The sequence below is a fragment of the Rhipicephalus microplus genome, chromosome 3 (genome assembly GCF_043290135.1).
Source record: "Rhipicephalus microplus isolate Deutch F79 chromosome 3, USDA_Rmic, whole genome shotgun sequence".
NCBI lineage: Eukaryota > Metazoa > Arthropoda > Arachnida > Ixodida > Ixodidae > Rhipicephalus > Rhipicephalus microplus.
Window position 1 is genome coordinate 66491021 of NC_134702.1, and position 27502 is coordinate 66518522.

General features: G+C 45.1%; 1 protein-coding gene across 1 annotated transcript in view; it reads right to left on the reverse strand.

Moving 5' to 3' along the window:
• LOC119174302 (uncharacterized) overlaps nucleotides 1-19914 on the reverse strand; it is a 167854-nt gene extending 147940 nt beyond the window's left edge. The window contains exon 1 of the mRNA XM_037425156.2: nucleotides 19765-19914. Within this exon, the coding sequence (XP_037281053.2) occupies nucleotides 19765-19855 (91 nt within the window). The 5' untranslated portion in view covers nucleotides 19856-19914. The remainder of the gene's footprint in view (nucleotides 1-19764) is intronic.
• Nucleotides 19915-27502: the final 7588 nt, after the last annotated feature.

The following is a 27502-nucleotide window of genomic DNA, read 5'->3' on the forward strand; positions in this document are numbered from 1 at the left end:
TACGAAATCTTCTACAGCACGTTCACAACGTACATTGATTGCGCTTTGCGTGTTCAGTTGCGTGTTGCATTTGCTTAAGGAAACCAAACAAATAAACAAAAAAGCGACAAATGTTACCATAACTTCTCCCCTTATTTCTTGGTATTACGCTGGTCTATCGAAAAAGAAAATGCAAGTCTCCCTTTTGAGTAGTAAATAGGTCCAGATCAAAATCTGTTCTGCAACGCACCGGCACGAAGGTTAGCCAAGAAAGCACTTCTTTCTGCTTTTTTCCATTCTTGACAATCTTACGTGGCTTATGCGGAAGGATGAAGCGAATACTGGTGTACGCGGTGTACGGCGACACCGATTCGATTGGGAACGTGGCGCGAATTCCGCTCACGAAGCAGAGCGAAGCGAGTTCAGTGGTAAACCTGCTCTGTGCGGTTACAACAAAGGCGCTTCTTGCTGCTTTTGTGCGTCACAACGAATGCAGCATATGTCCAAATATGCCAGCGTGTGGGCATCACAGAAGTGGGAGAGCTAGCAGCGTAAATGCAATCTGAGACTGGCGCACAGGAAATAACATTCGTGGGTTTAAACCAGACCCCACTCTTCCCCCTTCCACCCCCCCCCCCCCACGCACACACACTTTGAGAGATTATAACGGTAAAGGATGTAGCAGGTTTTGGTTTGACACCGCGTCAGACTTCTATTAAAGACGGTCTATACGATTGTGGTGTGGTCACAGTGAGGCGAAAAACCATAGAGTTTGTGTACGGGTAAGTTGGAACGTATTAGATGAAAAAGGCAGCCCGAGAATTTTCGGAGTGCAGTGAACTGGGCTATAGTTGGTACCGATTAATTGTATTACAACGTGGAAAGAACTGATGGAAATCAAAAGGTGTTTCTTCAATAAAACTCATGTTTTTTTTTAAATTATCAACATTTTTTCACTCGTCAGCGCTGTGTACTGTCGTATGTCGACCTTGGTTTTTCCGTCGTTCTTGTCGCACTATAACACATAATCAAAGCTCCGTGTTTTCGAATTATACAGAAAAAAAAATTCGATGAACGCCTGCCGGTTAAAGTTTTGGGAATTCAGATTTATCCGGTAAACTCCAGTTTTCTTGGAGTTCCGAGGGCATTTCGAAAGCTGAGAACCATCAATGGAACGGAGGGCACCCCAATTAGTGGTAGTAATCTAGCAAAGCATGCTTATGTATATTAACCGACGCATTAAAGTGGTAATACTCAGAAACGCCGTGTTTTGTATTGAAGTATTTGTGCTTGCATGCGTACATGTTTGTGCGGTGAAACTGTCTTGACATTTAAAATACACGTCGCACATTGTTGTGGTCAGACAAAGTTTCATCTAAGATTTCAGAGTATTGAGAATAATATTAATAACAGGTCCCTTATTTTTCGTCAAAAAATTGAAGGTGGCTGGCAGAAAAAGCTCAGAAGCAGCTTGACTAGCTCCAGCCCTTCAAAAGCACTCTTTGGCAATTATACAACAGTGCCCATGAACACCCTTATTAACTTAGTATATGATCCAAAAGCGAGGAAAACAATGAAAGACTGGAGAGTCAGCATTATCAGCAACAATACAAAGCAATTTCTTTGGAAATGATTATTAGGAAGACCACAATGCAACAACTTGCAATGCAAAAGTAAACGCCGAAGTTCGGACAATTTGGCATTTCGTGAGAAATAAACACCGATAAACGCCGATTTTCCCCCCAAAATAAGAACCGAAAAGCATCCTCCGAATTCCAAGAAAAATAAACTCCAGAAACATGGGTCCCCACATATAATGAAGTACATCTGTGAAGTTCCGAAACGACGGCTGTCAAGAAGGAGATGGAGGAATAGCATCTGAAAACTGATTTAATGAAGCATAAAAGACAAAAAAAGAAGAGTGATCAAAGGCATAAAAAGAAAAAAAAAAGAATTCAGGGCATTTCTTGACCTTCGATTCCGGCACGGTATTTAGTCAACGTAAATTTTCAAGAAGAAAACGTGCATGCGCGATTTTAACATTGTTCGCATTTCTGTTTTCCTTTGTGTGGTTTGTCCACGATGCCGTCTCTTTGATGTCCTGGCCCGCCCTTTCAGGCTTTTTTTCGTTTTGATATACCAGTCGTTAGGTGCACTTCCTCGTTCTTGAGTGCCGTCATTGTGAACTTTGCAACGCTGCCTTTCTTTCACCGCACATCGGTATCGTCGTTTCGGCCACGCCAACGAACGACCCCATAGAGTCGAGCGACATCCGTGAGGTGTTTCCGCTATTGCAGCCTCGTATACCTGCCGTGTGTGGGAACGTTGACAGTTCGAGAACGCATGCCTCTCTGTTGTACTTCTACTACAGCGACGTCAGCGCGAAACCACAGGCGATGGAGGGATTCTCGCCTTAACGGTTCGCCGTTCCCAACACGCCTGCCGACCTTGGGCTGACGAAAAAGATGAATGCCCGGCGTGCGCCAGCGGCACGCCAACGCGAGCATTAACGCCCCGCTAACAACAGCAGTGCATCCACGGGAGGCCGCCGCGGTCGTGTGTGACGTCACGAAGACGTCACGCGCGTACAGGGATGCAGGGAGCGCTGACGGTTCTCTAATGACAGCAACAACAACGACGGCCACGGGAGGTCACAAAGGCCGGGCCCGTTATAAAGCACTTGCGTCTACCCGCACCCTCAACCTAAGCGCATCCCGCCTTTCTCTCTCTCTCTCTCTCTCTCTCTTTCTCGCACTCATTCTCGCGCTCTTAGAAAGCAGCCGTGATGTGACAGAGCGGACGTAGTCGTGACTGAAGTCGTGAACGCGAATTCGCGCCCCTCGTGAGAGACAGACGGACGTTCCTTCCGCATTACCGTAATTTCCGGAATTTAAGGTACACGTAGTGTAAGCGTGATGTGGAAGGGTTTGTTTGCTTTACGACGGAAGGTCAAGCGAGACTAAAGAACGTGATGTACATAAATGAGTCACTCACGATCAACAAATTACAACGGCTTGTTCTATGGCGGAGTAAAAAAAAAGTCTGATATTCATTGCTAATTTCGATTAAAAACCCTATTTAGAGGGGCATTCCATAAAAGGAGGTTAGAAAAAAAATATCTAGTAAATAAATGTGTTCGCTATAAAATATTCATAGCAAGCATGATTAGGTGCGCACATGCGTTAAAATAGTGACCAACACGAATGTATAGGGCTGGGATGTGAATTAAGTTCGTGAAATAAACGCGATAATAGAGGCTAAATATATCGTACCCATGCTAGAACCCTTTGCTTGTTTTTTTTAAGGTTATTCCTTCCTTGTTTTTCTCGATGCAATGCAAAGTGGGTTGTTTTCGAATGCAGCGTTATAATAGGAGCCGATGAGGCGAACCTGCCACCAATCACGACAGGTGTCCTCGGAAAAATATCCACTGTGGTTAGTGCAAGAATGCGTAATAGGTGGAAGCGTTAAATAAGCCGTACAAGGTTAGATCGCAAAGATGTTATCGCGAAGGTTCGTTTACGTGCATCGCAACGATTTTTTTTTTCATCTTGAACGCTAAGATTAAGACACGTGGACAAGAGTAAACAGTTAGGGCCGTTTCTTGTGAGAGCGTATAAAGAGTAGGCACTTAGGTGTGTAGCGAACCAAAACACAAAGAAAATGTCGTTCACAGTAGTCAATGTTAAGACGGTGTAATGTTATGATGACATAATGAAAAAGCATAACTTTGGATGAAGATACTGATCGAGTTTCAAGAATATATACATTGGGGGAGGGGGTTTTTGTCTATCGAGGTTGATTGATTGATTGATTGGTTGATTGATATGTGGGGTTTAACGTCCCAAAAGCACCATATGATTATGAGAGACGCTGCGGTAGTGGAGGGCTCCGGAAATTTCGACCACTTGTGGTTCTTTCACGTGCACCCAAATCTGAGCACACGGGCCTACAACATTTCCGCCTCCATCGAAAATGCAGCCGCCGCCGCCGGGATTCGATCCCGTGACCTGCGGGTCAGCAGCCGAGTACCTTAGCCACTAGACCACCACGACAGGGCTTGTCTATCGAGAGGCGAAAAGAAGTGAAAAAAAAATTGAAGCTACTAAAACAAAAAACAGAGGAAAAAAATTTGCTCATTTGACGGCAGATAATGGAAGTAAGTAAACGTGCGCTAACATGAAATGTTTTAACGTGTCACTGACCTTCAAAGTGAACAATGCGGATACAATAAACATCAATGATAATTAACAGGTTTAATTGGAAGCTGACAAGAACATTGCCGTGAAAAGTCATCGCCATGCAGCGATCTTTAGCGGGGACGTGATGATAATTATGACACTCTTATAGTCGACAGCCAAAGTGACGGCTTATCTTAACACGTGGGATTTCCGGTTCCACTCCGCATCGTGGTGAAAATGTTTAGTCTCCGAGCCACGGTACAGAAATTGAAGCATACGTGAACGCTATTGCACAAGCAGCCGCGAACGAGTGCTCTCAAACTCGCAACCTAGGGTTGCTATTGATCACTTCTTTGTACGGCTCAACAAAGACGTACGACAAATACAAAGATTTAGGACGAATCTAAGGCTACAATTGATACGCGCACGTTTTTTTTTTGTTTGAAATTATACCTGTTTTGGCCAATCCCCCTGGGTGTGTGTGTGCCATTGGCGAAGGATCTCAACTTCAAGTTCATTCACAAGACAGTAAAGGCCGGTAGGAGAGATTTGCCAACCAAAGAATACGTTGAAACTCGCAACTTGCTGATAAAGAGGAATATGTCTAAGGTGAAAGCAACGGACCTTTGATTGATTGATTGATTGATTGATTGATTGATTGATTGATTGATACTTGGGGTTCAACGTCCCAAAACCAGCGACGGACCTTTGGCTTTGAAAACCAACAAAATATTTCGCACGTAGAACACTGTCAAGCCTCATGTACGTGATTCTCGAATTGCAAAGAGAAACTGACGACCAACCGCAACGCTTTTGATCGGAAATTTTAACGGCCGAAAATATATTTTTGACCTGCCAAAATATATTACGTAACACCTTTCACGGGCTATGTTAGTAGCACAAGGTATTTGAACCTTCCTCATCTTTCGTCGCTGCTAAGAAATCTCGCACTTACATATGAAGATCCTGACGTTCAATGACGCTGCAGGAACGTGACGTATTGCGACGCAAAGCAATGACGAGCGCAAACAGCATGATGCAAGTTGCATGTCCAATCAGTGTCACTAAAAGAGCGATGAGAAGCGTAGAGGTTGTGTTTTGACATTATGCGAACTGCGCAGTCAACGCGAATTGCATTGGACACGATTTGTAGACTAAGCAGTGCGTGATATGGACCCTTGATTATGTTAAGTGACGCTCAGTGACAGGCAACTATATAGAACCCCATACAAAATATGAGCTATATGCAATTGACCCTGCCAGCCCCGCCGCGGTGGTCTAGTGGCTAAGGTACTCGGCTGCTGACACGCAGGCCGCGGGACCGAATCCTGGCTGCGGCGGCTGCATTTCCGATGGAACCAGAAATGCTGTAGGCCTGCCTGTGTGCTCAGATTTGGGTGAACATTAAAGAACTGCAGGTGGTCAAAATTTCCGGAGCGCTCCGTTACGGCATCTCTCTTAATCATATGGTGGCTTTGGGACGTTAAACCTCACAAATCTGTCAATCAATCAGCAATTGACAATGCCAGAACCATATACTACGCCTATCATTTGAGAATATAGGTATACACATACGTCGCTAAGGTACGGGAAAGGGGATTGCCATAACACATTCAGCGGATACGGTTATCACGTAGCCCTCTGTGCGCGCTTCATGTTAGCAGCGTGACCATGAACTTCAATTGCGAATTGAAATGACCTGGCCCTGCCTTTTGAAGGTGAGTTGACCAGAGCGCCGTGGATGGAAATCGCGGTGTCTGACGTCTTTGCAGCTGTCACGCTTACAAACGTTGCTCTCGCGTTAAACAGCTGGACGACACACTTGTAAGTGTGACAGCAGGGAGAATTAGAAGACGTTCTCTGCCTTGAGGGGCATGATTACTGTTGGCCATCGTTCCCCGTAACATCCTAAAATAATATTAAGACATCGAGGAACAAGACAACAAGACAAAAAATAAACAGTGCAAAGAATCGAGTGCCGGTATTCGAATCCGAGTCATGAACAGCGCTAAGCGCGAGCGACTGTTGCCAACGTTCAGCGTAACCCACAGCTCACTGCGCAGCAGCCCAAGGGTATAAGGACACCTGCAGTAGCCCCAGTCGCACATACTGCCGGACAACGCACAAATTTCGCTGAAGCGAGCACGTTAGAAACGTATACACACACGCACACGGAGCCATTCCCGCGTAGCTCCCCCCGCGCTGAGCCAGCAGCGCTGCTGCCCGTTAACCCGCCCAATAACGGCGGCTCCCCGCAGGGAGGTCTGGTTATACGCGCCGCCACTTCTCAGGGAGCTGACGCGGCAGAACCATTGCCTGCGCTCCATTGAACCGGCGCCGTCTCGGCTGTTGTTACGATGCTGCAGGCATGGCACGCACTCGTTCGGTCAGAATGACCTCTATTCTGTCGGGGCTAGCGGCGTTAATTCTCCTTTATCAATATTGTATAACACTCTGCGGTACATCGCTGCAACGAAAAAAAAACACTGCACCTAATTCGTAGCTATATAACACGATTCCTGCGCAGACGTTACGAAGCAGCGAAATCGCTATAGATACCCTCCAAACCTGAATATGTGCCGTCGGTGTCTACGTAGTTAACAGGAGCGATGCGAAAAAAAAAATCATCATGGCATGATGAGACAGCATGTCATTGGTTGCCCGAATCGCGCGACGTCATTGACACGTCACTATGACGCTGAATCACGCGCCGCTACGCCGTTACATCATTACGTGACAGCGTCACTGGACCCGAAGGCGAACCGATCGCGGAGGCCATAGAAAGCCGTATTAGGTGTGGAAGGAAGGGAAAAGAACAGGAGGAAATATTAGGTGCGGAAATCTTACAAATTCTTCAGATATTAGAAGCCATTTGAAGCTGCATTAGACGGATTGATTGATATATGGGGCTTAACGTCCAAAACTTATCATATGATTATGAGAGACGCCTTAGTAGAGGGCTCCGGAAATTTCGACAACCTGGGGTTGTTTAACGTGCACCCAAATCTGAGCACACGGGCCTACAACATTTCCGACTCCATCGGAAATGCAGGCGGCGCAGCCGGGATTCGATTCCACGAACTGCGGGTCATCAGCCGAGTACCTTAGCCACTAACCACCGTGGCAGGGTGCATTAGACGGAGACAGATTTCGTCGGGGAGTGGTGTATCAGTGAATCGATTGAGAAGAAAAAAGAAGAAGCAGACGGTTTTCACGTTCTAGTTGTTTTAGGTGACTGCGTATGGACCCCCTCCGTCCTTCCTTCCCCTTCCCCCCTGTTACTGTTTGCTCTGGGTGGGATACAGTTGCGCAATGCGTACTCTGCGTCAGCGTCCGGGATTAACCTGCCAGCGGGCCTAACGACAGCGGCGACGAAAGTGCGCGCGAGAGCCCCTTAAAATGGAAGTTACGCAAGCACTCCAACGCCGAGTCGGTCGCAGCTACATGAGTCGCGGACTGCACTTTTATAAGGCCTCCTCCTCCCGAGGGCTTCCCGTCCCTAAGAAGAAGCGAGGAAAACTAGAAGTACGGCGGTGAATAATTTAGCCCGAGTTGGAAAGCTGACGGTCTCCGCAGAAACCGTGTCGGCGACGGGAAGCAACAAAGCCTGGAAGGAACGCGTAATAAGCGCCGCTTTGAGTGAAGACAGCTACAGAATTATAAGCGAGTTTGTAAAGCGGGTCAGTTGATAAAGCACGTTTTCTTGCGCAAGAAGTGTAGGCGCCTATTCAACCGTCCTGAAGTTACTCGGCCATGAATGGAGACGCGGTTATAAAGTTATTCACACAATCGGGCAGAGCGCTGCGCTTGTGTTTCTTGTTTTGTAGCTATTTGAAGAATATTTCAGGATTGTCTGCGAATTCAGAAGTAAGATATCCGCCTCGAAAGTGTGGAGGTAAGTCTTCGTTAACTTATGTATGCAAAGGCACGACGCTTTCATGTGTTTGAATGCACACGATTGTGATCAAGTTTTTTCCCCCGTATCTTCCAATATGCATTAAGATGTATCGAGCTGTTTGTTCTCTTGAATCAGTGGTCTAGCTACAACAGTACCGTTCTCAATCATTATTTTAACGCGGGAAGGTGAGAAGTCATTGCAACATGAACATAAAGTGCTCGAAAGCATAGCTGATTGATTGATTGATATGTGGGGTTTAACGTCCCAAAACCACCATATGATTATGAGAGACGCCGTAGTGGAGGACTCTGGAAATTTCAACAACCTGGGGCTCGAAAGCATAGCTATAACGGCTGCACACTTAGGCACGCCATTTGTGTAGAAAGCAAGCTTTATGTATGCGTTCAAAATAACGGAAGAACGGGCGAAAACGTTTTATTCCAATGTTTCAGCCCGGATCCGGCCTTCGTCAGGGAGCATCCTGACGAAGGCCGGACCCCGCCCCGGCTGAAACGTTGGAATAAAAAGTTTTCGCACGGTCATTCGTTATTTTGAACTTTGGAAAACAATAAATCCACCAAAGCTTTCTCAATATATATATATATATATATATATATATATAGTGCACGTGTAGGGGTTATTAAAATACAAACGTTTTAAGACAGTGCACAAATCTCAAAGTAAACTTCTCCTTCCCAGTATTTAGGGTTACTAAATATAGAATGTGGCATAACTTTAGAACGCAGTGCACTTTCCTCCTCAAAAGCGGTTGAATACGACCCTGCTGCACCAATGAGCGCGGACTGACGTCATCGGCCGGTGACACTGCCACTACTTGTTCAGCGTGTTTCTTCGGTCACGGAGGCCATCAACTGTCGCGCTTCGATCGTCGTGCACGGCGGGGCCTCTGCTTCTCCTGAGTTGTATTCGTCTATACTGATTGATCATTGAAAGAACACCAACTGCCTCCTCTTACGTCGGAGCAATAGTATACTGGAACATTCAAGATGTGTGTAAGCAATCTTTATAAAGAAGGATGACGCAGTCATTCCTTTGCCTGTTCACCAGACCGGTAACGGAACTGTAGACACGAGTGGACCAAATGATTGCATTTCCATACAGCAGAATCAAAGGCGTACGCGTACAGTCTATACCTAAACGCTACGCGCGCTTTATCCATAGGCTGTCATTTGTACTGGCAGAGTTCCGGCAGCTGCTCCCTGAACCACACTTCGTGGGCATAGCTTGCAGAAAACACTAAAAAGAAAGTAACAGGGATGACTGAAATACGGGTAAGATAGAGGAGATAAACGGATAAGCAGGCCCTTAAAAAAATTTGACGACACCCCGCACCGCCCCGTCATCACTCTTAATCGGCGCGAGCTCGCGTACACAGCGAACTGGGTGGCCTAGCTGACATTAATTACTCGGAGTAATACCGCACACACCCGAAGTCTTTCTTCCCGTTTACCTCCTCTTTCGTCCCGACAGGGAATCAGCCAAGAAAAAAGAAAAGATGGGAAAATTGACTCCGAGACAGGGCGTCAGGTCGACCGACGGACGTGAGTTTTTGACGACGCGTCCGTCTGTGCGTCTGCGTACGTATTTTATGCGTATCGCAGTGCGCGGCAAAGCTTTTCGCAGATGGCAGACGTATCGATTGGCCGCCGCTGCGCCGGGCTGGCAAGCAAGGAAGGGACGCAGTTGGAGGGACCGAGCGCTGGTACTACGACTACGAAGTCGCGCCAGACCCAGACGGGGGGCGGTAGTGGCGCCGTGGAGAGTGACGGGGCCGAGTACGGTGCCACGCTAAGTGCGCCTTTGAAATAGAAAACAAATAAAAGTATATACCAAACATAACAACGAATACGTAAAGGACAGACGGGCGGGGACGGATAGAACGAAGGAAGACAGAAAAGAAAAAATGGTACGAGTGAAACCAAGCCTTGGGTCACTAACCGCCGTCGCACACCGTCCATTGTGGTGAGGAAGGAAGAGGCCGAGTCACAAAGATGCGCCTGGTTTGGTTTAGTTTAGCGGGAGAACTCCGCGGCAATGTACGTGTCGTGTAATTATAGGTATTGTGCTTGCCCGTACTCGCGGCCGCAATGTCGTGACAACGGGTTGCAGAGCTGTTGGAGCTCATGTTCCTGGTTGGGTGAGAAGGCGCTGTGTGCCCTTGCGTAGATTTATGTATAGCGTCCGACCAGAATGAATTCCGTCTCAGGATTCTTGACGTTGTTGGCAGCGCACTCTACACTGGACATTTCGCGGACGCATTGTATATGGTATTTGTATATAGTTCTGGCCGTCTTTTCAGACAAATAGACGGCATTGCTCGTCCAGTTGGAAATAAAATAGCTCTCAGTCGTGAATGATATAGGGAACGAATAACACGTTGTTTGGTTTTTCCCCTATTAGATTCTGATATCAATTAGGTGAAATATATCACAACACACGAAGACTTTCAAGTCTCGCTGGTTTCGTTTCATCCGCTGCAAAGGTGTTGCTATGCTAATAGTTTCAGGCAACATATAAAGAGCTGCGAGTGTCAAACTATAATTTTGCGAAGAAACTGTTCTTTAAGCGAGCACTTGTCCCTAATGATGGGTGAAAAGAAAGAGAAAGCCAGAGATCTATTAGGTAGAAAGGTTAATCAGGTTGAGTCAACAATTAGGCTCAATACTCTGCGCAGGAAGATAGAGTAATGCCACACACAAAAAAAAAAAAAACCAATGAGACCTAGGGCGCGCACTTGTTTTAATTACGTAGAAAGCTCTTCTATACTGTGCCGATAGCATGAATATATCCTGCCACTGCGGTGTGAACGAATCACAAGTTACTTTCGCTACCAAGTGTATTGCGCGTTGCGCGACCAAGCACGCTTGCAACATACGAAAAGGTATTGCTGGGACCAGACGAGAAGACGTGCAAGTTCCGGAGCAGACGGTAAAAAACAAGACTGAGAGTGCTGGGGAATCCACGGCGAAGCGAGAGAGCGACAGGCAGACAAACTATTGAAAAGCAAAGGAAGACGCTACGTCACGCCGGGCGGAATCTTAGCGGCAGAGGCTGGAAACCTCACCATTGCACGAGGCTCGTTACTCAACCCGCGGTTCGAACCCTCTCCCCCTCCCAGCGTCGTCAGCGAACGAGCTCTTCTTTTTATGCCTTGTAGCAGCAAAGGAATTTCGACAGAAGTTGAGGGAGAGTGGAACGAGGGGGTCGCGGTGCAGAGAGAGTGGCGGAGAAGGGTTAGGCGTAGAGCTAACACCATGGAGGGGCGTGTTAGGGCGTGTCCGCCCTGGCATGTCGTCAGCGTTGCTCTTCCGCGTTGTCATTGACAAAAAATGGCACACCAAGACGGCGTGAATGTATTTAATAGTTAACGAAGGAGAGAACGAAGGAAAAAAAAGCCTGACAAAGCACGCTGAGGCTACCTCCTGTGTATGCGACAACACCGCCGTATTCCTTCTGCACGAATGCCTCGTCTTCTCCAACAACAGCACGCAGCTGCCATCAGTCAACACGTGCCAAAATTTTACCAATGCTAACCATCATTTGGTAAACCGATATATTCAAATGGTAACAGGCACTAGCCCACATTAAGAATCAATCAATCGTATTTAGGCAAGTGTGCCAATTATAGCCAAAGTTTACCATTACTGTTTGAACTATTACTGATAGTATTCGAGCGCACATGTGCCTAACATGTGCCTAACATGTCCTAACATGTGTACTCGAATTAGTGCATAAATTTTGGGTGTAGGCTAGGATGTGCTTTCGCATGAAAAAGCATGTGAAAAGGAAGTACTACAACAAGCGTGCAAGCCAGTGAATTATGTAGTTGCGGAGTTCCTTCAACATCGTTACAATATAGCGTGCAGGGGTTACACAGTCGGAAAGTAATCACTTATTTCTCGGTGACTCAGACTTCATCAATTATACTCGACTGCCAACTCACATCTCCAGCGACATGTACTGAGACACACGAGAAGTACGGACAGCCGGACGAGTTGGTAACTCATTTTAACGATGCTGGGGTGATAACGGTGAATTCCTTCCTTCTGTGCTATCGTTTTTTTAGCGCACCACCGTTTTAAGAGAAGTACTTAGGCAATTGGTACGAAAAGTGCGGGATAGACAGCCTAATGAAACAAGTATCGGCTGCGAAAGACACCGCAACTAACAGTATCAACGAAAAAAGTTCGGACTGTCTCAATATGTTTTATGAAGGCTTAAATTTGAAGACACGTTTTCTCCTGCAATCAGCGATATCCGGGATACGTTGAATAAGAACGAATATATGGGCCAGTTGGTTGATACGGCAGCCCGTGAGCAAAAATCTAGCCTGCAATCGGGTGCGCCGATTGCAGGCTAGATGTATGATATATTGTATGTCTTCATACAATGTATCAATCTCTGTTATTGTATTGTACTCGCAGTACTGTGGCTAATCAGGACAAATATGCATGTTGTGCCAGTTTTATCAATTTCTTTTTAGGGGCGAAGCTTCTAAAGGCGTCGGTGTGTCCATCCGTTGTATGTATGCACGTGACCGCCTATAGTTCCACCTTTGCCAACTGCCCACTACTTCGTCCTTGCAAACATCCCACTATGCCCAATCACCGATTCGCCACTTCACCGACGATAAAGCCGTTATAATAAAAGGGAACGGAAACATCGTATAGCTACCACTTACGAATAATAAAATTTATTGTATGAATATATACAGTGTTTGTCACGTCTTTGATGAAGTAGTGGGCGATATTCGCGGATGATTCACGGTTTAGCGATGAAAACTTCCAGCGCTTCACCCCACTAGTCATCAATCACTCGGTGGATATGATGTGATTTTTTTGTTTTGTATATGCATAGTGTTTTCTATGAACCTTCCGTGCAGCAATTGTCTTCTGCTTTGTGCCTACTGCTGAGATGTACCGGTGACGACGCCCATCAAGCGGCGTTAAATTCGCTGCTTTTTTTCTCACTGTCCCCAGTTTGTGCACCCAAGCTGAAATAATGCCTTCATTATTTGATTAATTGATTGATTGGTTGATTGATTGATATTAGCAACATCGGAAGCGGTAAGCTGATGTGGAGCGCTGGTGCTCGCGAAGTTGGTAGCCCTCAACACGCCATGCTACATAAATGAACTTCAGCGGATGGCGATTAACTGCATTTGGCGTTAACCCGACGTGATGGCTGTACCATACGAGTACTAGTTGTGTAGTGTTGATAAAATTGGATACGACCTGGCTTGGCTCTGCTGTAGAAGACTTGAGTGCCACGCAGAATGAGTTCTCCAGCTCGGAGAACTCATTCTTCGAGCGCACTGTTTTAAAATTACCAGTACAGTATAGAGTGTCCTCCCAGAACTCGAAATTGAGCTCTATGAACCGAGAACCAGCAAATGGTTCAGTTCGTTGGCATAGAATGTAGCAGTATTGTTTTCATTCAAATAGAAACTAAATAGGCGAATTTAGACACCTGCATAATAGTACTGGTCACCCTTTAACGGCTTTATTATCACTGCTATATTCAATTAGTGATTCGTTTTTGTGTTGTTAATTAAAAATAGTGCCACCGGTTTACAGTATGCAGAACACACCTGTGTTTGAAGCAAGCTTTCGCGTGCTAAGACGTCAATTCTATAGGAATAATATTAATTTGATGTGACCACTACCCTCGCACCTTGAAATACTGCAGTTCACAAAGGTCATTCACACAGTGTGTGTAATACGAGATATCAAATTCCTTCTTTGCTTCCCAAAAAATTTATTATTCAGTTGGTGGAGTGTTCATATACTCTTAATGAAAAAGTTAGAAATCAGTTAGTAAACGCGTGTGTTTACTTTTATACGGAGCATTTAACTACCTTCGCGGGGTATTTTTACAAGCTACCAGCTAGTACACCTCGTAATTTTAGCCGTCACTAACCAGGCAACCTTTCTTAGTGTTTTTAATTAAGCAACTACTAAGCCATTAACATTTGCAGATGTTTCGTAGATGCCGCAGTACATTTTTGCCGTAATTAGTGACATCGTAAGAAAAATGAAGGCAAGCTATACTTTTATTCACTACATTGGAATAGAAGTTTCGTGCTACGGAATGGCATACACATAGGCAAATAGAAGGCGACAACAAATATCCTTTAAACAAGAATTATCTTATAAATTCTGTGACTGCTAACCAGTACGTGGGTTGTGATCCCAACGCAAGGGGTTTATATAAGCTTTAAGCTGCTGCTTCAGTAGACATCTGCCATGTCCAAGTCTTGAAGATATACTTGTGCATATGTATGCAGGCGTGTTCTCGTGATTTGTTCATATGAGTTCTCATATGACCATATAATCGTGTAAGTATCAGAAATCATATGAGCATTTCATATGCTCATTTGAGTTCATATGAGCATACGAGATTCACATATGTATTATCGTGTGTGAATCTGATTTTATCATATGATCATAGGGTCAATCCTCTATAAGTATGTTGCTGTGATGCGCACTTACCACAGTATAGTTATATGGCATAGTTAGAAGAAATAAATAATTTACGAGGGCCATGTTAATTCGTTTTTTTATCCTGAACTTTTGTAATAGAATCATTTTTATACGGCAACGCACACGAACCATTAACAAAAAAAAAGGCTGAAACCTCTATTTGCGAGGTTTCTAAGAATTTAGTAATGTATTAACCACTCGAGTCAGCACCATTCACTTACTAACTAGGTAGTAAACTTTCACTAACCTGCATTTTACTACCTTTCCTTACTAAGAGGCTAGTGCTTTATGTGACAAGTGAACGGTGAGTATTTAGTTAGCGAATATGCCGACCTTTATATTTAAGAGTGTAGGTAATAATTTACTTTCACCTCGATTGAAGCCGCGCATAAAAAGACTCGTAACTTAGAGGTGCATGCTGATAAATCGGGTTTCAAGAATGTCTCCCGTTTGTCGAACGCGCTTGCAATCTTGCTTGTCGGACGACGAGGAGAACAATTTAACGATCGTAAATTGAGTTGAGACCAAGTGGGTGGCTTTCATCCGCGAAAATGATACCTGGCGTAATTTGTTTCCAGGTCTTGCCACTCACGCGCGCTTGGCCGTGTCTTATATGCGAACGCTATAATATGAGCTGCTTACTCGCACTTTTGTTTTTGATCTTAAGAAACCGGAGCAAACGTAGGGAGCTGCTATTGCTGAAAGCTGTCGATTCTTGGAGATTCATACGGCAGCGAATTTGAGCAGCAGCAACCATGGTAAATAAATTGAGAGTGCAAAACGAAAAGTAATGCGCTTTCAGGTGAATGATCGTCGTGCCTCGTCGTTTTACGTTGTGGCCGCGAAGCTCTTTATTGGCGTCGTCTTTCAAGGCGTCTCCCAGTACCCTCCGCACATGCGAGACTCAAATCGATACAAGCGAACATGGGGCGCCCACACTGTTATGCGAGGTGAAATGCCGCACGCCCACTCGATGCATCCGTGTTCCTCGACGGAAAAGGCCAAATGTGAGTCTCCCCTCTAGTGTTATTCCTTTATATTTTAGCACTTTGGTAGTTGTAATTGCGTGTGTAGAGAGCAACGGAGTTCAGTGACCTTGACATAGGCACACTGAACGTACAATGAGTGCATTTCGCAGACTACAAATTAGGCATGAAGTGATTGAGGGGGCATTAAAAGTTGTAGAGACATTTAGAATGCGAAACGCTATTGTTAGAACTAGTCCGCTGCGTCGCAGTAGTGTTTAAGGCATTCGGCTCGTCTTGCGATTCGCATGTCCTGACGCCTGACACAATTCTACGCTTCTGCAATATTACATGCATTGAGGAGACTCCTCCTACTATATGACATTCTTGTAGTGTGTTTTTTTTCCGGAATAGTTTCTAGCAATGACATTACTGTGGTAAACCCCCTGCTTGTGACGCAAAAAAAAAGCCAGGGTTTGACTAAACCCAACATTTTATTGCCTATTTATGCACATTCTTTCTATTCAAATGAAGATTTTTTCGCTTACAACTGACGATTAAGACCATGACGCCGGAATTTCTGAGAAAAGAGCTCTTAACGCTACCGCACTAGAACATTGACGCTGTAACATTTGATTCTAACACAACCTTATTCAGAGGGGTGAAAAGGGGAATGAAAAGATTGAGAGATTAATGTAAAGTGTTTGACGTCCCTGAACCGCAACATGGTTATGAGAGACGCTGTAGTGAAGGGCTCCGGAAATTTCGACCACCTGGGGTTTTTTTTCAACGTGCATCCAAAAACGAGCACATGGGCCTATAACGCTTTCACCTCCATCGAAAACACCCGGAAATGAGGAGTCAAATTGTCAGCGCCACCAATGTACGTTCTGACTAAGTGTCGACTATGGAAAAAAAAAAGGCAAAGAATGACCCCATTGTCCCTTCGTAATTTGCTGTCGCATTCAAGGACCATTAACTTCAAACAAATACGGCCTTGATCAACGACGTGCAGGCTCGCTAACAATAAGGGCAAGAAGACCGGAAACAGACTCGCAACACTTTCACCGAGCGGTACGCGTTGACCTTTTAAGGGCACTCTTTGGCGGGCTGACGATAACGGTACTCTCTCTCTCTTTCTCTCTCTCCTATACGCCGTACAGTGACTGAGGCGGACGCATCATTCAAGCGACGTCGGGCCGAGAGCGCTACAACACGCCATTCGGGCGCAGGACGCCGTAGCGTGTGTTTCAGTGCCGCCTTAACGCTCCAGTCGACACGAGGGCGACAGGAAAAAAAGAAAGAAAACAAAGAAAAAGACGGAAGAAGCGAAAAGAGAAACAACGCTACGCGAGTACGAACGTTAGGTGTAGAGGAAGCAATAGAGCGTGCACGCATCACGGAGCAAGCAGCGCCTAACGAATAGACCCTAAAGAGGGAAAGAAATAGATACGCAAGAAAGGGTGAAGCGACACGCGATGAACGGCCAAAAAAACAAGATAGCAGTATGACAGAAATACAGAGAGTGTGCAGGGGAAAAAAAAAAGAAGAGAGGGAAGAGGAGGCATTGGAAAGAGTCACGGGAGAAAGAGAGAGGGGAGATGAGTGGCGCTGTCCCGAAGTCACGCACGACTATCCCGGAACGATGGCTTCGTCGCACGACGAGGTTGCATTGCAGAAAAGAAAGCTTTGACGGTGCTGGCGAGTACGAGTAAATGGGATGATGGGATGGAATGGACAAAAAAAAGAAAACAGAAACGTATCACTAAAAGAAAATCGAGAAAGGGAGTGGCGGGGCCAGCATCCAGCAACGCTGGTGGCGAGCTCAGGGACGAAGATATTGAGGATTAAGGTGCGACCAGGCCGACCGAAGTGGCTCGACGAGGGCGTGTTGGCGGTCGCCAGCGAGTCTTCGCAGTCACGTAGAATTTCGCGAAGGCGACCTTGCGTCGTTGTTGCTACCTTCCATTTGTTTCATTTCCGGAACCGATAGAACGTTTTCAAGGCGAGCGGTCTGTTCAGTTAAGAGTTCTCATGCGTTCTTAACGAGGGATTAAAGATAGGTAGATAACTATTAGCGCAAGTGGAAGTACAGTTTATGAACGTTATGTGTTTGTTAGATCATAATCTAATAGGCACAGTAGGTAGAAGATCACCAGAATTCAGATTTGAGTGTAGCCAAGATGGCGACAGCCTCTAGGTGAAATACGAGAGGTCGATGTGCGCGACTCCATATTGACGCCTTAGGTTTGTTCATTCTCTTCACAAACAAAACCAGATTTTTTTTGTTTGGAATTAGGCAACAAATGAAAAGTACCGCGTTCGAACGACGACTGCTATATCGCTGCTAAGTATTGCAAGAAAGCTTGCAGGCTGACACGTCATTAAATTCGCTTGTCATATTTTTGGCTGGAAGTGTGTCGCTTTGCGATTTAGACACTGCGATAACTGTACCACAGTGAAACGATAAAGGGGCACTAATCAGCACTCAATATATCAGCCTATAGATTAGGAAAGAGAAATAAAGACATATCGCGAAACATCTACCGCCTGTTCCTTCCGCCACAATGGTTATGGAGAGCACCAGGAGTGAGATTTTTCGGGATTAGGAAGAAATAGATTACAAAGACTGAGATTACAGGCGGATTAGGCAGCCTAAATGCCACACCAGCCATTTCGAAAAGAATAAAATAAAAACACCATAGTACCATTCTCAATGCAGTCGTCGTGGTCACTCAGATTAGACTCTGATTGCAGTGGCCATTCACATTGGATTTTGACTTGGTTTTTCTTTTGAGGTTTACTTCTTCTTTTAGACCAAGGCGCAAAAACATGTAGACAGACTGGAGCAATAAGGAGCTATCGTTAGAAAACGTTGCGTAAGAAACCTTTTCTCTTGTGGACCGGAGATAAGCACTATGTTTGGCATGTCTCGTTTGGCAAGCGTTTGGCATGTCTGGCATCGAGACGGCATGTCCACGCATAAAACAATATAGATTAGAAAAACGAAATGACAGCGGGAATTGCATCATCGGTTGGATTCTCATTGGAAACAAACAGTATTAGTTGTGACAGCGAGGAATCACAGCATTACAAACAATATCCCTGAGTAGTTCAACGGCGTTTTGCAAGCTGAATGCCCCGCGCGCTAGCATTGGGAGACGGCTAGGCACACGCTCCTCCACTGGTTCCGACACAGCGCTGATAAATTAAAAAAAGAATGACGTGTAGATGGGTTGGTTAGGCTTGGTTAACGTCAATAACCGAACCCACGGCACGAGTGCCATGGGGTCAGGTCGCCACGGCTGAGCCAGGAAAAAAAAAAAAGAGCGCCCTGGTATTGACGAAGTTTCAAATACGCGGAAGCCTGCCGTTCACTAAGCGAACCATCACGTCGATACCTTGAAAGGCACCTTGTTTGCATGAGCCCCCCCAAAAAAAATCACGAGAAATAGAACAATCACTTTAGGAGCACTACGTGCAGGATGTCATTGAGAGAGCCTGCTACAAAGAAAAAAAAACGTAAAAAAATGAATGAAGTAGGGGAAGAAAGATTGAAGAAAGGCGCAGCCCAGTTGCTTAGTAGCAATAGGTCAGAGAGACATCGATGCCCGGCGTTTTTTGTTTTTGTTTTCTTTTCGACGGCTTGTCGACTTGCTTGTTACGCGCCGGCATCGGGAGAAAAAAAGAATGCGAGTTGTCGACGAGCTCGAAATTGACTAGAACCCGTTTCACGACCGGCATTCCTGGTATTCAGTGAGTTCCACTTGAAAGAAACGTGTTAGCGAACGAAAGAGCTCGAAAGTAATAATAAAAAAAGACAAAAGGGGTCTTTCGAAACGCAATTCGGTGAAACAGCAGTGGCATACGTGAAACAATTCTGTTCTAAAAATTTCGTCTTCCACGCTAGCGGACTTGAAGGAAACCAAAAAGGAAGAGCGACTGTGTATGCAACGAATGCGTCGATTCACTGTCGTGACGAGAGGCCAGTGGAGGAACAAATGGCGCATGCACGGATTTGGTTAATCGCTTGGTTAATCGCGAAACAGACGACGTGATTCGATTGCCGCTCCTCCCACCGGTGTACCGTGTAGAAGAGCACTCTCGCGAGTTGCTCGGGAGGAGTGTGAGGATGAGAAGATGCGGCGACTTCGGCGGAGCCGGTTGGGAGAAAGGAAGATATCGAACATCCCGCTGCTGCGGCGAGAGAGAAAACGCAAAACGCGCGTCTTCCTCACCTTTGGCGACGCGCTTGAGGATAGCCTCCTTGTGCTCGGGCGTCCAGGGCGGGTTGAGGACGAGCAGGAGGTAACCACCGCCGCCGCCCATGTTGGCCGCGCGCGCAGTCGTCTACGCCGGCGGCGCTGGAGCGACGGTGTCAACTCGGCGGCCGAACGGCTAATGGCGGCCGCCTCGGCTCTGCAGTGCCGGCGCTGCAGGCACGTGACCCGTCATGTGACGCTCCGCGGCGCCTGAGCAATCTGGTTGCTATGGCAACGCGCCGGTGCCGCCATGACGCCGCTGGCATCGGCGGCTCGCATGCGTCTCGGCCCGGCATCCGGTAAATTTAGCAAGCGCCGGCAAGCTACGCTGTTGCTCTTGGCTTTGCAACGTGGAGCGGCAGGAATATATTTTTTTTTCGCACGTATCAAAATAAAAACTAAATCAGACTGAGGAAGGGAAAGCGAAATAAAAGCAGAAGGGGAGATCGATGAAGTGCGTAAAGAGAATCAAGAAACTCTGTTTGAGAACACGCAACAGACAAGCGAGAGCCGATAGAAAAGGACAAACTAATTAACGTGCCGCTCCGAAGAAGGAATGCGTACGCGGATTCGGTCTAACGAATACAAAGCACGCGTCGTAAACGGATTAATGCGGGTTAAGTGAGCACAAGAGCGTTGAAGAAGTTGTGAAAACGCCTCTCTCCACAGACTTGGAAATAAGGAGTTGGCGTCTTCTTCGCCCGCATTCTTTGCTCTTGTACAGCAGAAATCTCGGTTCACACTGACAAGCCCTGGCTAATTACGGCGCGTCTTTCAACTCGACCTACACTCTCGCTTACTTCTCATTGAAGCGCTTGTTGTAGTTAGGTTCATTTTCTTTTAACCCTGTGACGTATAAATTACTCTTCGGGATACTCGGAGTGATTTTTGATGTTTTTTTCTTCTACGTACTATGGCTCGGCGTTGCTCTGCTAGTAACTCTTCTTTTTTTATGTCAAAAGCTGTCTTCGTCGCTCATTACTGACGACCGTTAAACATGGAAATTGGTGATGTGGGTAGTGTCAAAAATTGATTCCGGAATGAATCGAGTTATGGACTGTCTCAGTACCCGGAAAAAATAATATATGCTTGCATTGAATAACCAGAATCCTGAGCCTGTAGAATTTCGTTAAGTTTTTTTTTTACTCCCTTGCAATTGAGTATGTATGAGTGAGTTTGAAGTTTGCTCGCAGTTATTTTTTACTCGCTGTTTCTTGATTTTATTTGTTTGTATTTTTACTTCAGCTTTCTGTATTGCTCTTGATCATGAGGGTGATAATATGAATAAATCAATGAATAAGTAAACACAGAAACAAACAAACAAACAAACAAACAAACAAACAAAAATAAGCAGATAAATAAATAAAGAAATAAATAAAATATTATTGCTCGGAAATCAACTTGGGAACGTTACAAGAAGGATCGGCTAGAAGTGACTTATATGCAGTATTCGTTGATGCATTACTTGGATATAAAACCTCGAAATATTAGATGTATTACATTGAGTCGTTAAGGTACATAAAACGCTTCATAATGCGTATCCCTTATTGCTCGACTGTTAGAGTCGAATGTTTTGTAGAGGATGAAACTGCAGCTTATTCTACAAGATTCAGAACAAAGCTTTTCACTTGCCGAGTGCTATAGGTTGATTACCACCTGTAGCCCTAAGAGGCCTCTTCAAAGTCACGGGTGTTTCTGACGAGCATTCACTCGAATAAATCGTGAGTGTGCACCGTGATCGCGCCTTCAAAAACATTCGCGGGCTCTCTTAGGAGAGCTTTTAACTTAAATCGAACCAGTGCATTACTTTACACAAACTTTTCACCGAGCTAATCACCAAGAAAAAAGGGTCCCCCGTTACCATAAAATGGCAACAATTAATAATTTTATTTTTATTTCAATAAAAAAGAAACGCGACAAAATTGTTCTGATTCGCGAGAAGCTTGGTACAGCGAAAAAACGGGCTGGCCACCGCTCGCTGGGCAACCTGTTTATGTGTTTGTCTACATTTTTTTATATAGCTTGGTGGTCTTCTTTCGCTATTCCTTACTTTTCTCCTTCTTTCTCACTCGCGTTTTTCTTCAGTTCTCTCCTTTTATTGTCTTTTTGTTCTTGCTGCCAGTTTCATATTTAATTTCTCTCTTTCTTTTTTTAGAATTACTTTCTCTTTCAGTCACTCCTTTCTTCTAGTTCTCACGCGCTTCCTCTTGCTTTGTTTTTTTAGATCTAAGTTTATTTCTCGTGCTTCGATGCTGCTCTCTTTCTTCCTCTTTTGCATTTTTATCTCCAGTTCTCATTGGTTTGTGCGCTATGCTTCACTCTCCCCTTCTGCTTTCCCTCCTTTTTCACCCGTCGCATCTCTCCACAATTTTGTGCCTCCCTGTTGCTCGAGCTCACCGCACGCGTTTTGAGAGCGTAGAATAAGGTGGGAATGAGGAGGAAAAAAGGGAACACAGACGGTGCGTGCTGGTTAACGATGATGATAATAATTTTGTGTGATGACACAAACACACACACACACAAACACACACACACACACAAACACACAAACACACACACACCTGCCTGTGCATACGTATCCTTCAAATGAAAACGTTTTTTTGTCTTGTACCGGCCATAGCCTCCTTTATTTTCTAAAAATAAAGGAGGCTATGTACCGGCACTTTCTGTCAATTTTCGGTGTTGCTGTCACACTGAATTATAACGCGCTTTGTTATTTGTCGACATACTGGTGTCCTGCTGGTTACATTTCTTGTGAACATTACGAATACGTGCTTAGGTATTGTGTTTTAGGGCATTGGTCTGACTCTGAGAATGGGCTTCGTGCTCGAGTGAATCGCTATATCTTGAGGAACTAGACAGATGTCGGACCTTATGTAGTTTTTTTTTTCATGATGGCAATCTTCATTCATTTTAATACAGTACGCAGCAAGCAGCAACGTCTTCTAAAAAACACACCAGCAAATATGAGCAAATGAGAAAAAGAAATATCGGCTGGACAGCGCCGCTAGAGATATTCTCCTTCTCTGCCATGCGTACAGACGCTGTCTGTGAAATAGCAGGTGTCAGGCTCGCGAATGCGGACGCAGATGGTGCTAAAAGTTGTTTTTTTTTGTCAGATGGCAACGAACACAACGTTAAAAACTTCTAAGACTCTTCTAGCAGCATCTCTGAAAAAAAAATAGCCAAAGCTTGCTAAAATATCAAGTGAACTTGAAACACTTCCACTGAAGAGCGCAGCTGGAGAAAAGGTTTTTGGATTAAAAGTTGCAGCAATGAAAAAGTCTCAAATAAGAATAAATGAAAGATAGCAAAATAACGTAAGTGCGTTTCCTGATACCGCCCGCATGCGTAGCGGTGTGATTCATTCGAGAACATTCAAAAAATGTACGTTGGCTCAGGTGCGCAGCTGTTGTTGCACACGTTACACGGCGTATAGGAGCGAGGCTGCGTTGAGTATCGAAATATTGTGTAGTTGCTTCTAAGTGAAAACACGTTCCTACAATATCTACCCTGAAATGGCGAGAACACACATGAGTAATTCTAGCGCTTGAACCTTAAAAAGCGGACATCGGCAGCCTTGACTGGACGAATGCAAACAATTAAGGTCATTGTCCCACCGTCACATTAAATCCAATATCAACGAACTGAAAAAAAAGATCACAAGAAAGCTGTTAGATTTATTTGTAACAGTTTCGACCATACTTCAATAACAACTTTATCATTTTGCGTGGTAACCCACTGTAGATTAGCCATCAATAATTTGGTACCGTCACACTAAAATCTCTATCAACGAAATGAGAAAAACTCGTGAGAGAGCTGTTAGATTTATTTATAACAGTTTCAGCCGTACTTCAATAACATGTTTATTAGCAAGAGCCAACCTCCCAACTCCAACACATATAAACGCTTCATTGAGATTGAAATTTTTGTTTCAGTTAGTTAAGGGTTACCTTAATGTTGACGTATCATGCATACTACATTTTCCGACTGGATATGCCACAAGGCGGAGGCACGCGTTCACACTGACTCCATTCACCACCCGTAATAACACATTCAAATATTCGTTTTTCCCCAGGACAATTACCGAATGGAATAATCTAAATAACGATGTTGCTTCGCAGAAATCGGAGCCATTTTGCAACGCATGTTCAACAATAACTGCCTGTGCTCTGTTACATGAAGTAGTGCTGTGTATTTCGGTCACTGCAGTGTTTATTCTATGCTGCTTGAGTACAGTGCTTATTTAATTTTCTTGGATGCCCTTGTGCCTGTTTGTTGCAAATTGTCAGATTTTTTTGTCTTCGTTTTCTCAAAGCCTTTGCATACTTTGTCTTATTTTTATTCTGTTGCCAATTTCTAAATTTAACAAATGTATACCCACTCTGATAAAACCCTCTTTCAGAGTTGCAGTAATATTAAATAAAAAATAAATAAAAATAAATCAAATATTCAAGCACTGAGCTACGTCAGGTCTCGGAAATACTTTTTAAACAGACCCTCATGTTCGTGGAACGTTGACTCTGATTCCAGTGCTGGCTGTCCAATTTTATAAACATTACATATGATCTGCTATCATACAGCCATCTCGTTGGGTCAAGGTTCATTGAACTTAGGCGCCATACGCTGAGGTTCATTTATGATGCAGTGTCCAGGACTACGATCCTCCCGAGCAGCAGCGCTTTATATCAGCTACCGCTTCTGGTGTCGCTAATATTCTTGCTGCTGTGGACTTCGTTACGCAGCTGTAAACAAGTGGGGACATAAAATATATGCGGCTGTTTGACGTATGTCTGTGCGTGCATTTGTACATATCTTTGGCGCAATTTCATAACGTATCGCTCAAAAAAATATTACAACACAGTCAGCTTGCATGCGCATGTTCCGCATTACATCGATTCTCAAGGTACGTGGGATCTGCTGAATTTTTCTTATCGACTGGGTGCTAGGAAAGTGCAAGCTACATGGAGCTTTTGGTGAATGGAACCTCCTTAACAATAAACCTGGCTTTATTCAACTTCATTTCGCAGAGTACCCTTGCATGTGACCCGCCGCGGTGTTCTAGTAGATAAGGCACTCAGCTGCCTGACCCGCCGGTCTGGAGATTTCGATGGAGGCGAAAATACTTTTGGCTCGTGTGCTTAGATTTAGGAGCGCGTTAAAGGACCCCGGGAGGTCAAAATTTCCGGAGCTTTCCACTACGGTGTCTCTCATGATCAAAAGGTGGTTTTAGCACGTTGAACCAGAGATATTATTATACATTTGAAATGATTAACACACAGATTATCATTCTGTGAAAATATTTTTGCTGCGATAGAATGTCGAGTGCCCTGCGATAAGATTCTATTGATTTGTTACAATTGCATACATTTCTTCATAGGTTGCGTCTGAAAGGGTTAAACAGGACGGTAGTGGTCGCCCGCAGCTGTACAATGTACTGTTGCGGGAATTGGCAGGCGCTTCGTGCCTTTGTTGGTGTTATGTTTTCATTGAAAAGTCTCCGCATGAAGCCATAAACAGCTCGAAGGTTGCTTCGGTTGCAGCAGTGGCCGCGTATCTTTACACCATCATTTTTGTTGAGTTTCACTAGAATTAATGTTATAGGAGTTAGGTCAACCTTCTTCTGTATAAAGTTAGAACTTTTTTTGCGATTATATTAAGTACTTCCCTCTTGAAGCGGAACTGGAAAATTTTTTTCCACTACGTTGTCAAGTTGACCCCGCCACACAATTTTGCTGTACGTGGAGGATGATGCGACTATATTCTTCGAAAGAAAGTGCATGGCTTTGGAGCTGGCTTCTTGTCTGCGGCGAACTCTGTACCGCCCATGCGTTGACGGGTTTTTGTAGCTCTTCGTCGAGATACCAGTATTAGGGCTTTTGAGGGAGCTGGCAGAAACTTTCAGGGTTAAGGAAGGCCCCCTGACATTAGCAGAGAACGCGAATTCGGTTTGCAATGGCATTTTTATCACAATTTTGCATAATGAATAAATCCCTCCACTTGTGAAGAACACTATTCGGCGGAGGACAGTGGCTTGCGCTCTTGTAAGCTGGATATGCGGTATAGGGCACGATCGCCTGTCACCTTTGTGCATATTCGTAAGTTCTTTGTTCGAGGTCACTGTCTCTCCTGTCGGGAGGCTCAGTTCTGAACCACGAACCGGTTTGGTAACACTCGGGCCACATCATGTGCTTTCTCGTTACCTGGGTGTCCAGAGTGAGCGGGGACCCAAATGAGGTCGATTTTGGCTGTGTCAAGAAATAAGAAGCAGAGACAAGACCCCAGCTGCTAGTAGAGTGACACAATCATGTATTTACGACACATTATGATGTACAAAGCCATACGGCAGGCCTTATTCTTGGATCCAGCGCCAGCACGAGTTCCGCAGTAATTGAATTTCGGCTATTGCATTACATTGCGATTGCTTGTAACCTTTCGTGTCTGCCTCTTGCTGCGTTGTACAAAACAACAGGCAAGATGGCAATCCGCAAGGCTTTTTTTTTGTCATTCGCTGCAAATAGCTGACATTATAATTCATATAATATACACATACACGCTGTTAGGGCAACGTGATAATGGCATTGAAAATGTTAGTTTTAATTTTTTCCTTTCAATACTTTAAAGTGTATAGATAAGGTATGGTTCATCCTAAGTCCCAGTTAATCGGGCAAGCCCACGTTTCGAAAATCACACGGTCCCTAACGCACATATCTAAGGAGACTCGAAGGAGAAAGTGATCTTCTATTTCTTCTCGCTCGATTCCTATACTGCCGTCTTCCCGCCCTCAGAATATTTCTGCACGGGGTTCTTGCTTTGCTCCGGGACCAGTCATAGGAAGCGTCGTTCCCGTCGCGTAGCTTTTCAGTGCCTTTGGAATCGGCCCAAATTTCTCGAAGCGAGGATTGCCTGTTATGACGTCACCATGACGTCACCATGACGTCACAGATTTTCGTGACCTCTGGGACCATGACGTCGTCATCTCTTCGTGATTTTTTGTATGCCTCGAGTTGAAGCCGGTACCGCTAGCTTGGGGCAATTGATGAGGCTTGTAAGACTTTTGCTTCAAAAAACAAAATCATAGCTTTACATGTCTCTAAAAAAAGACATCTGAGGCTGTTCAAAGTTGTGTTTTTTCAGGCTTCCTTTTACGAACGCAGGCAAGCTACAGGGCTCATTTTATTATCTACAACGAAGTCGTAAGGTAGCGAATACTTATCGCAGTAAGTGTCTGCCTCATGGAGAGTAAACTAATTTTGCTGAAGGCATCAAAAGCCTTTTCGACAGGCAGGATTTCAAGTTTTCGGCACATTTCACAACCTCAAGCGCGAAGCTGTAGCACGTGCAGGCGAGAAATTGTACCGGCTCGGGGCGGAACTACGCAGTTCAAGCCTGCAGCCGCCCCGGTTCCTTGGCCCGTGCCTGAGCCGTTACCCGTTTCGAGGAATTGGCGTTCCAAAAATGACACACCACTCTGCATTACGACTCCCGCGCCAGCCGTTACATCGGCTTGCCCTGACCCGGCATGTCAAGGCTCCGACATCCGCCATCGGTTCTGACGTTGAGTGAACATAATTAACAAGGAGGAGTCACCGAGGGCGCTGCACCTCTGTCTCGCTTGAAGCCTTCAAGCAAACGCCGAGCTCAAGGAGCATGCGTGTAGGTTGATGCGTCAGTCTTGATTCACCCATACAACTCTCGGAGGTCTTGAGTCACG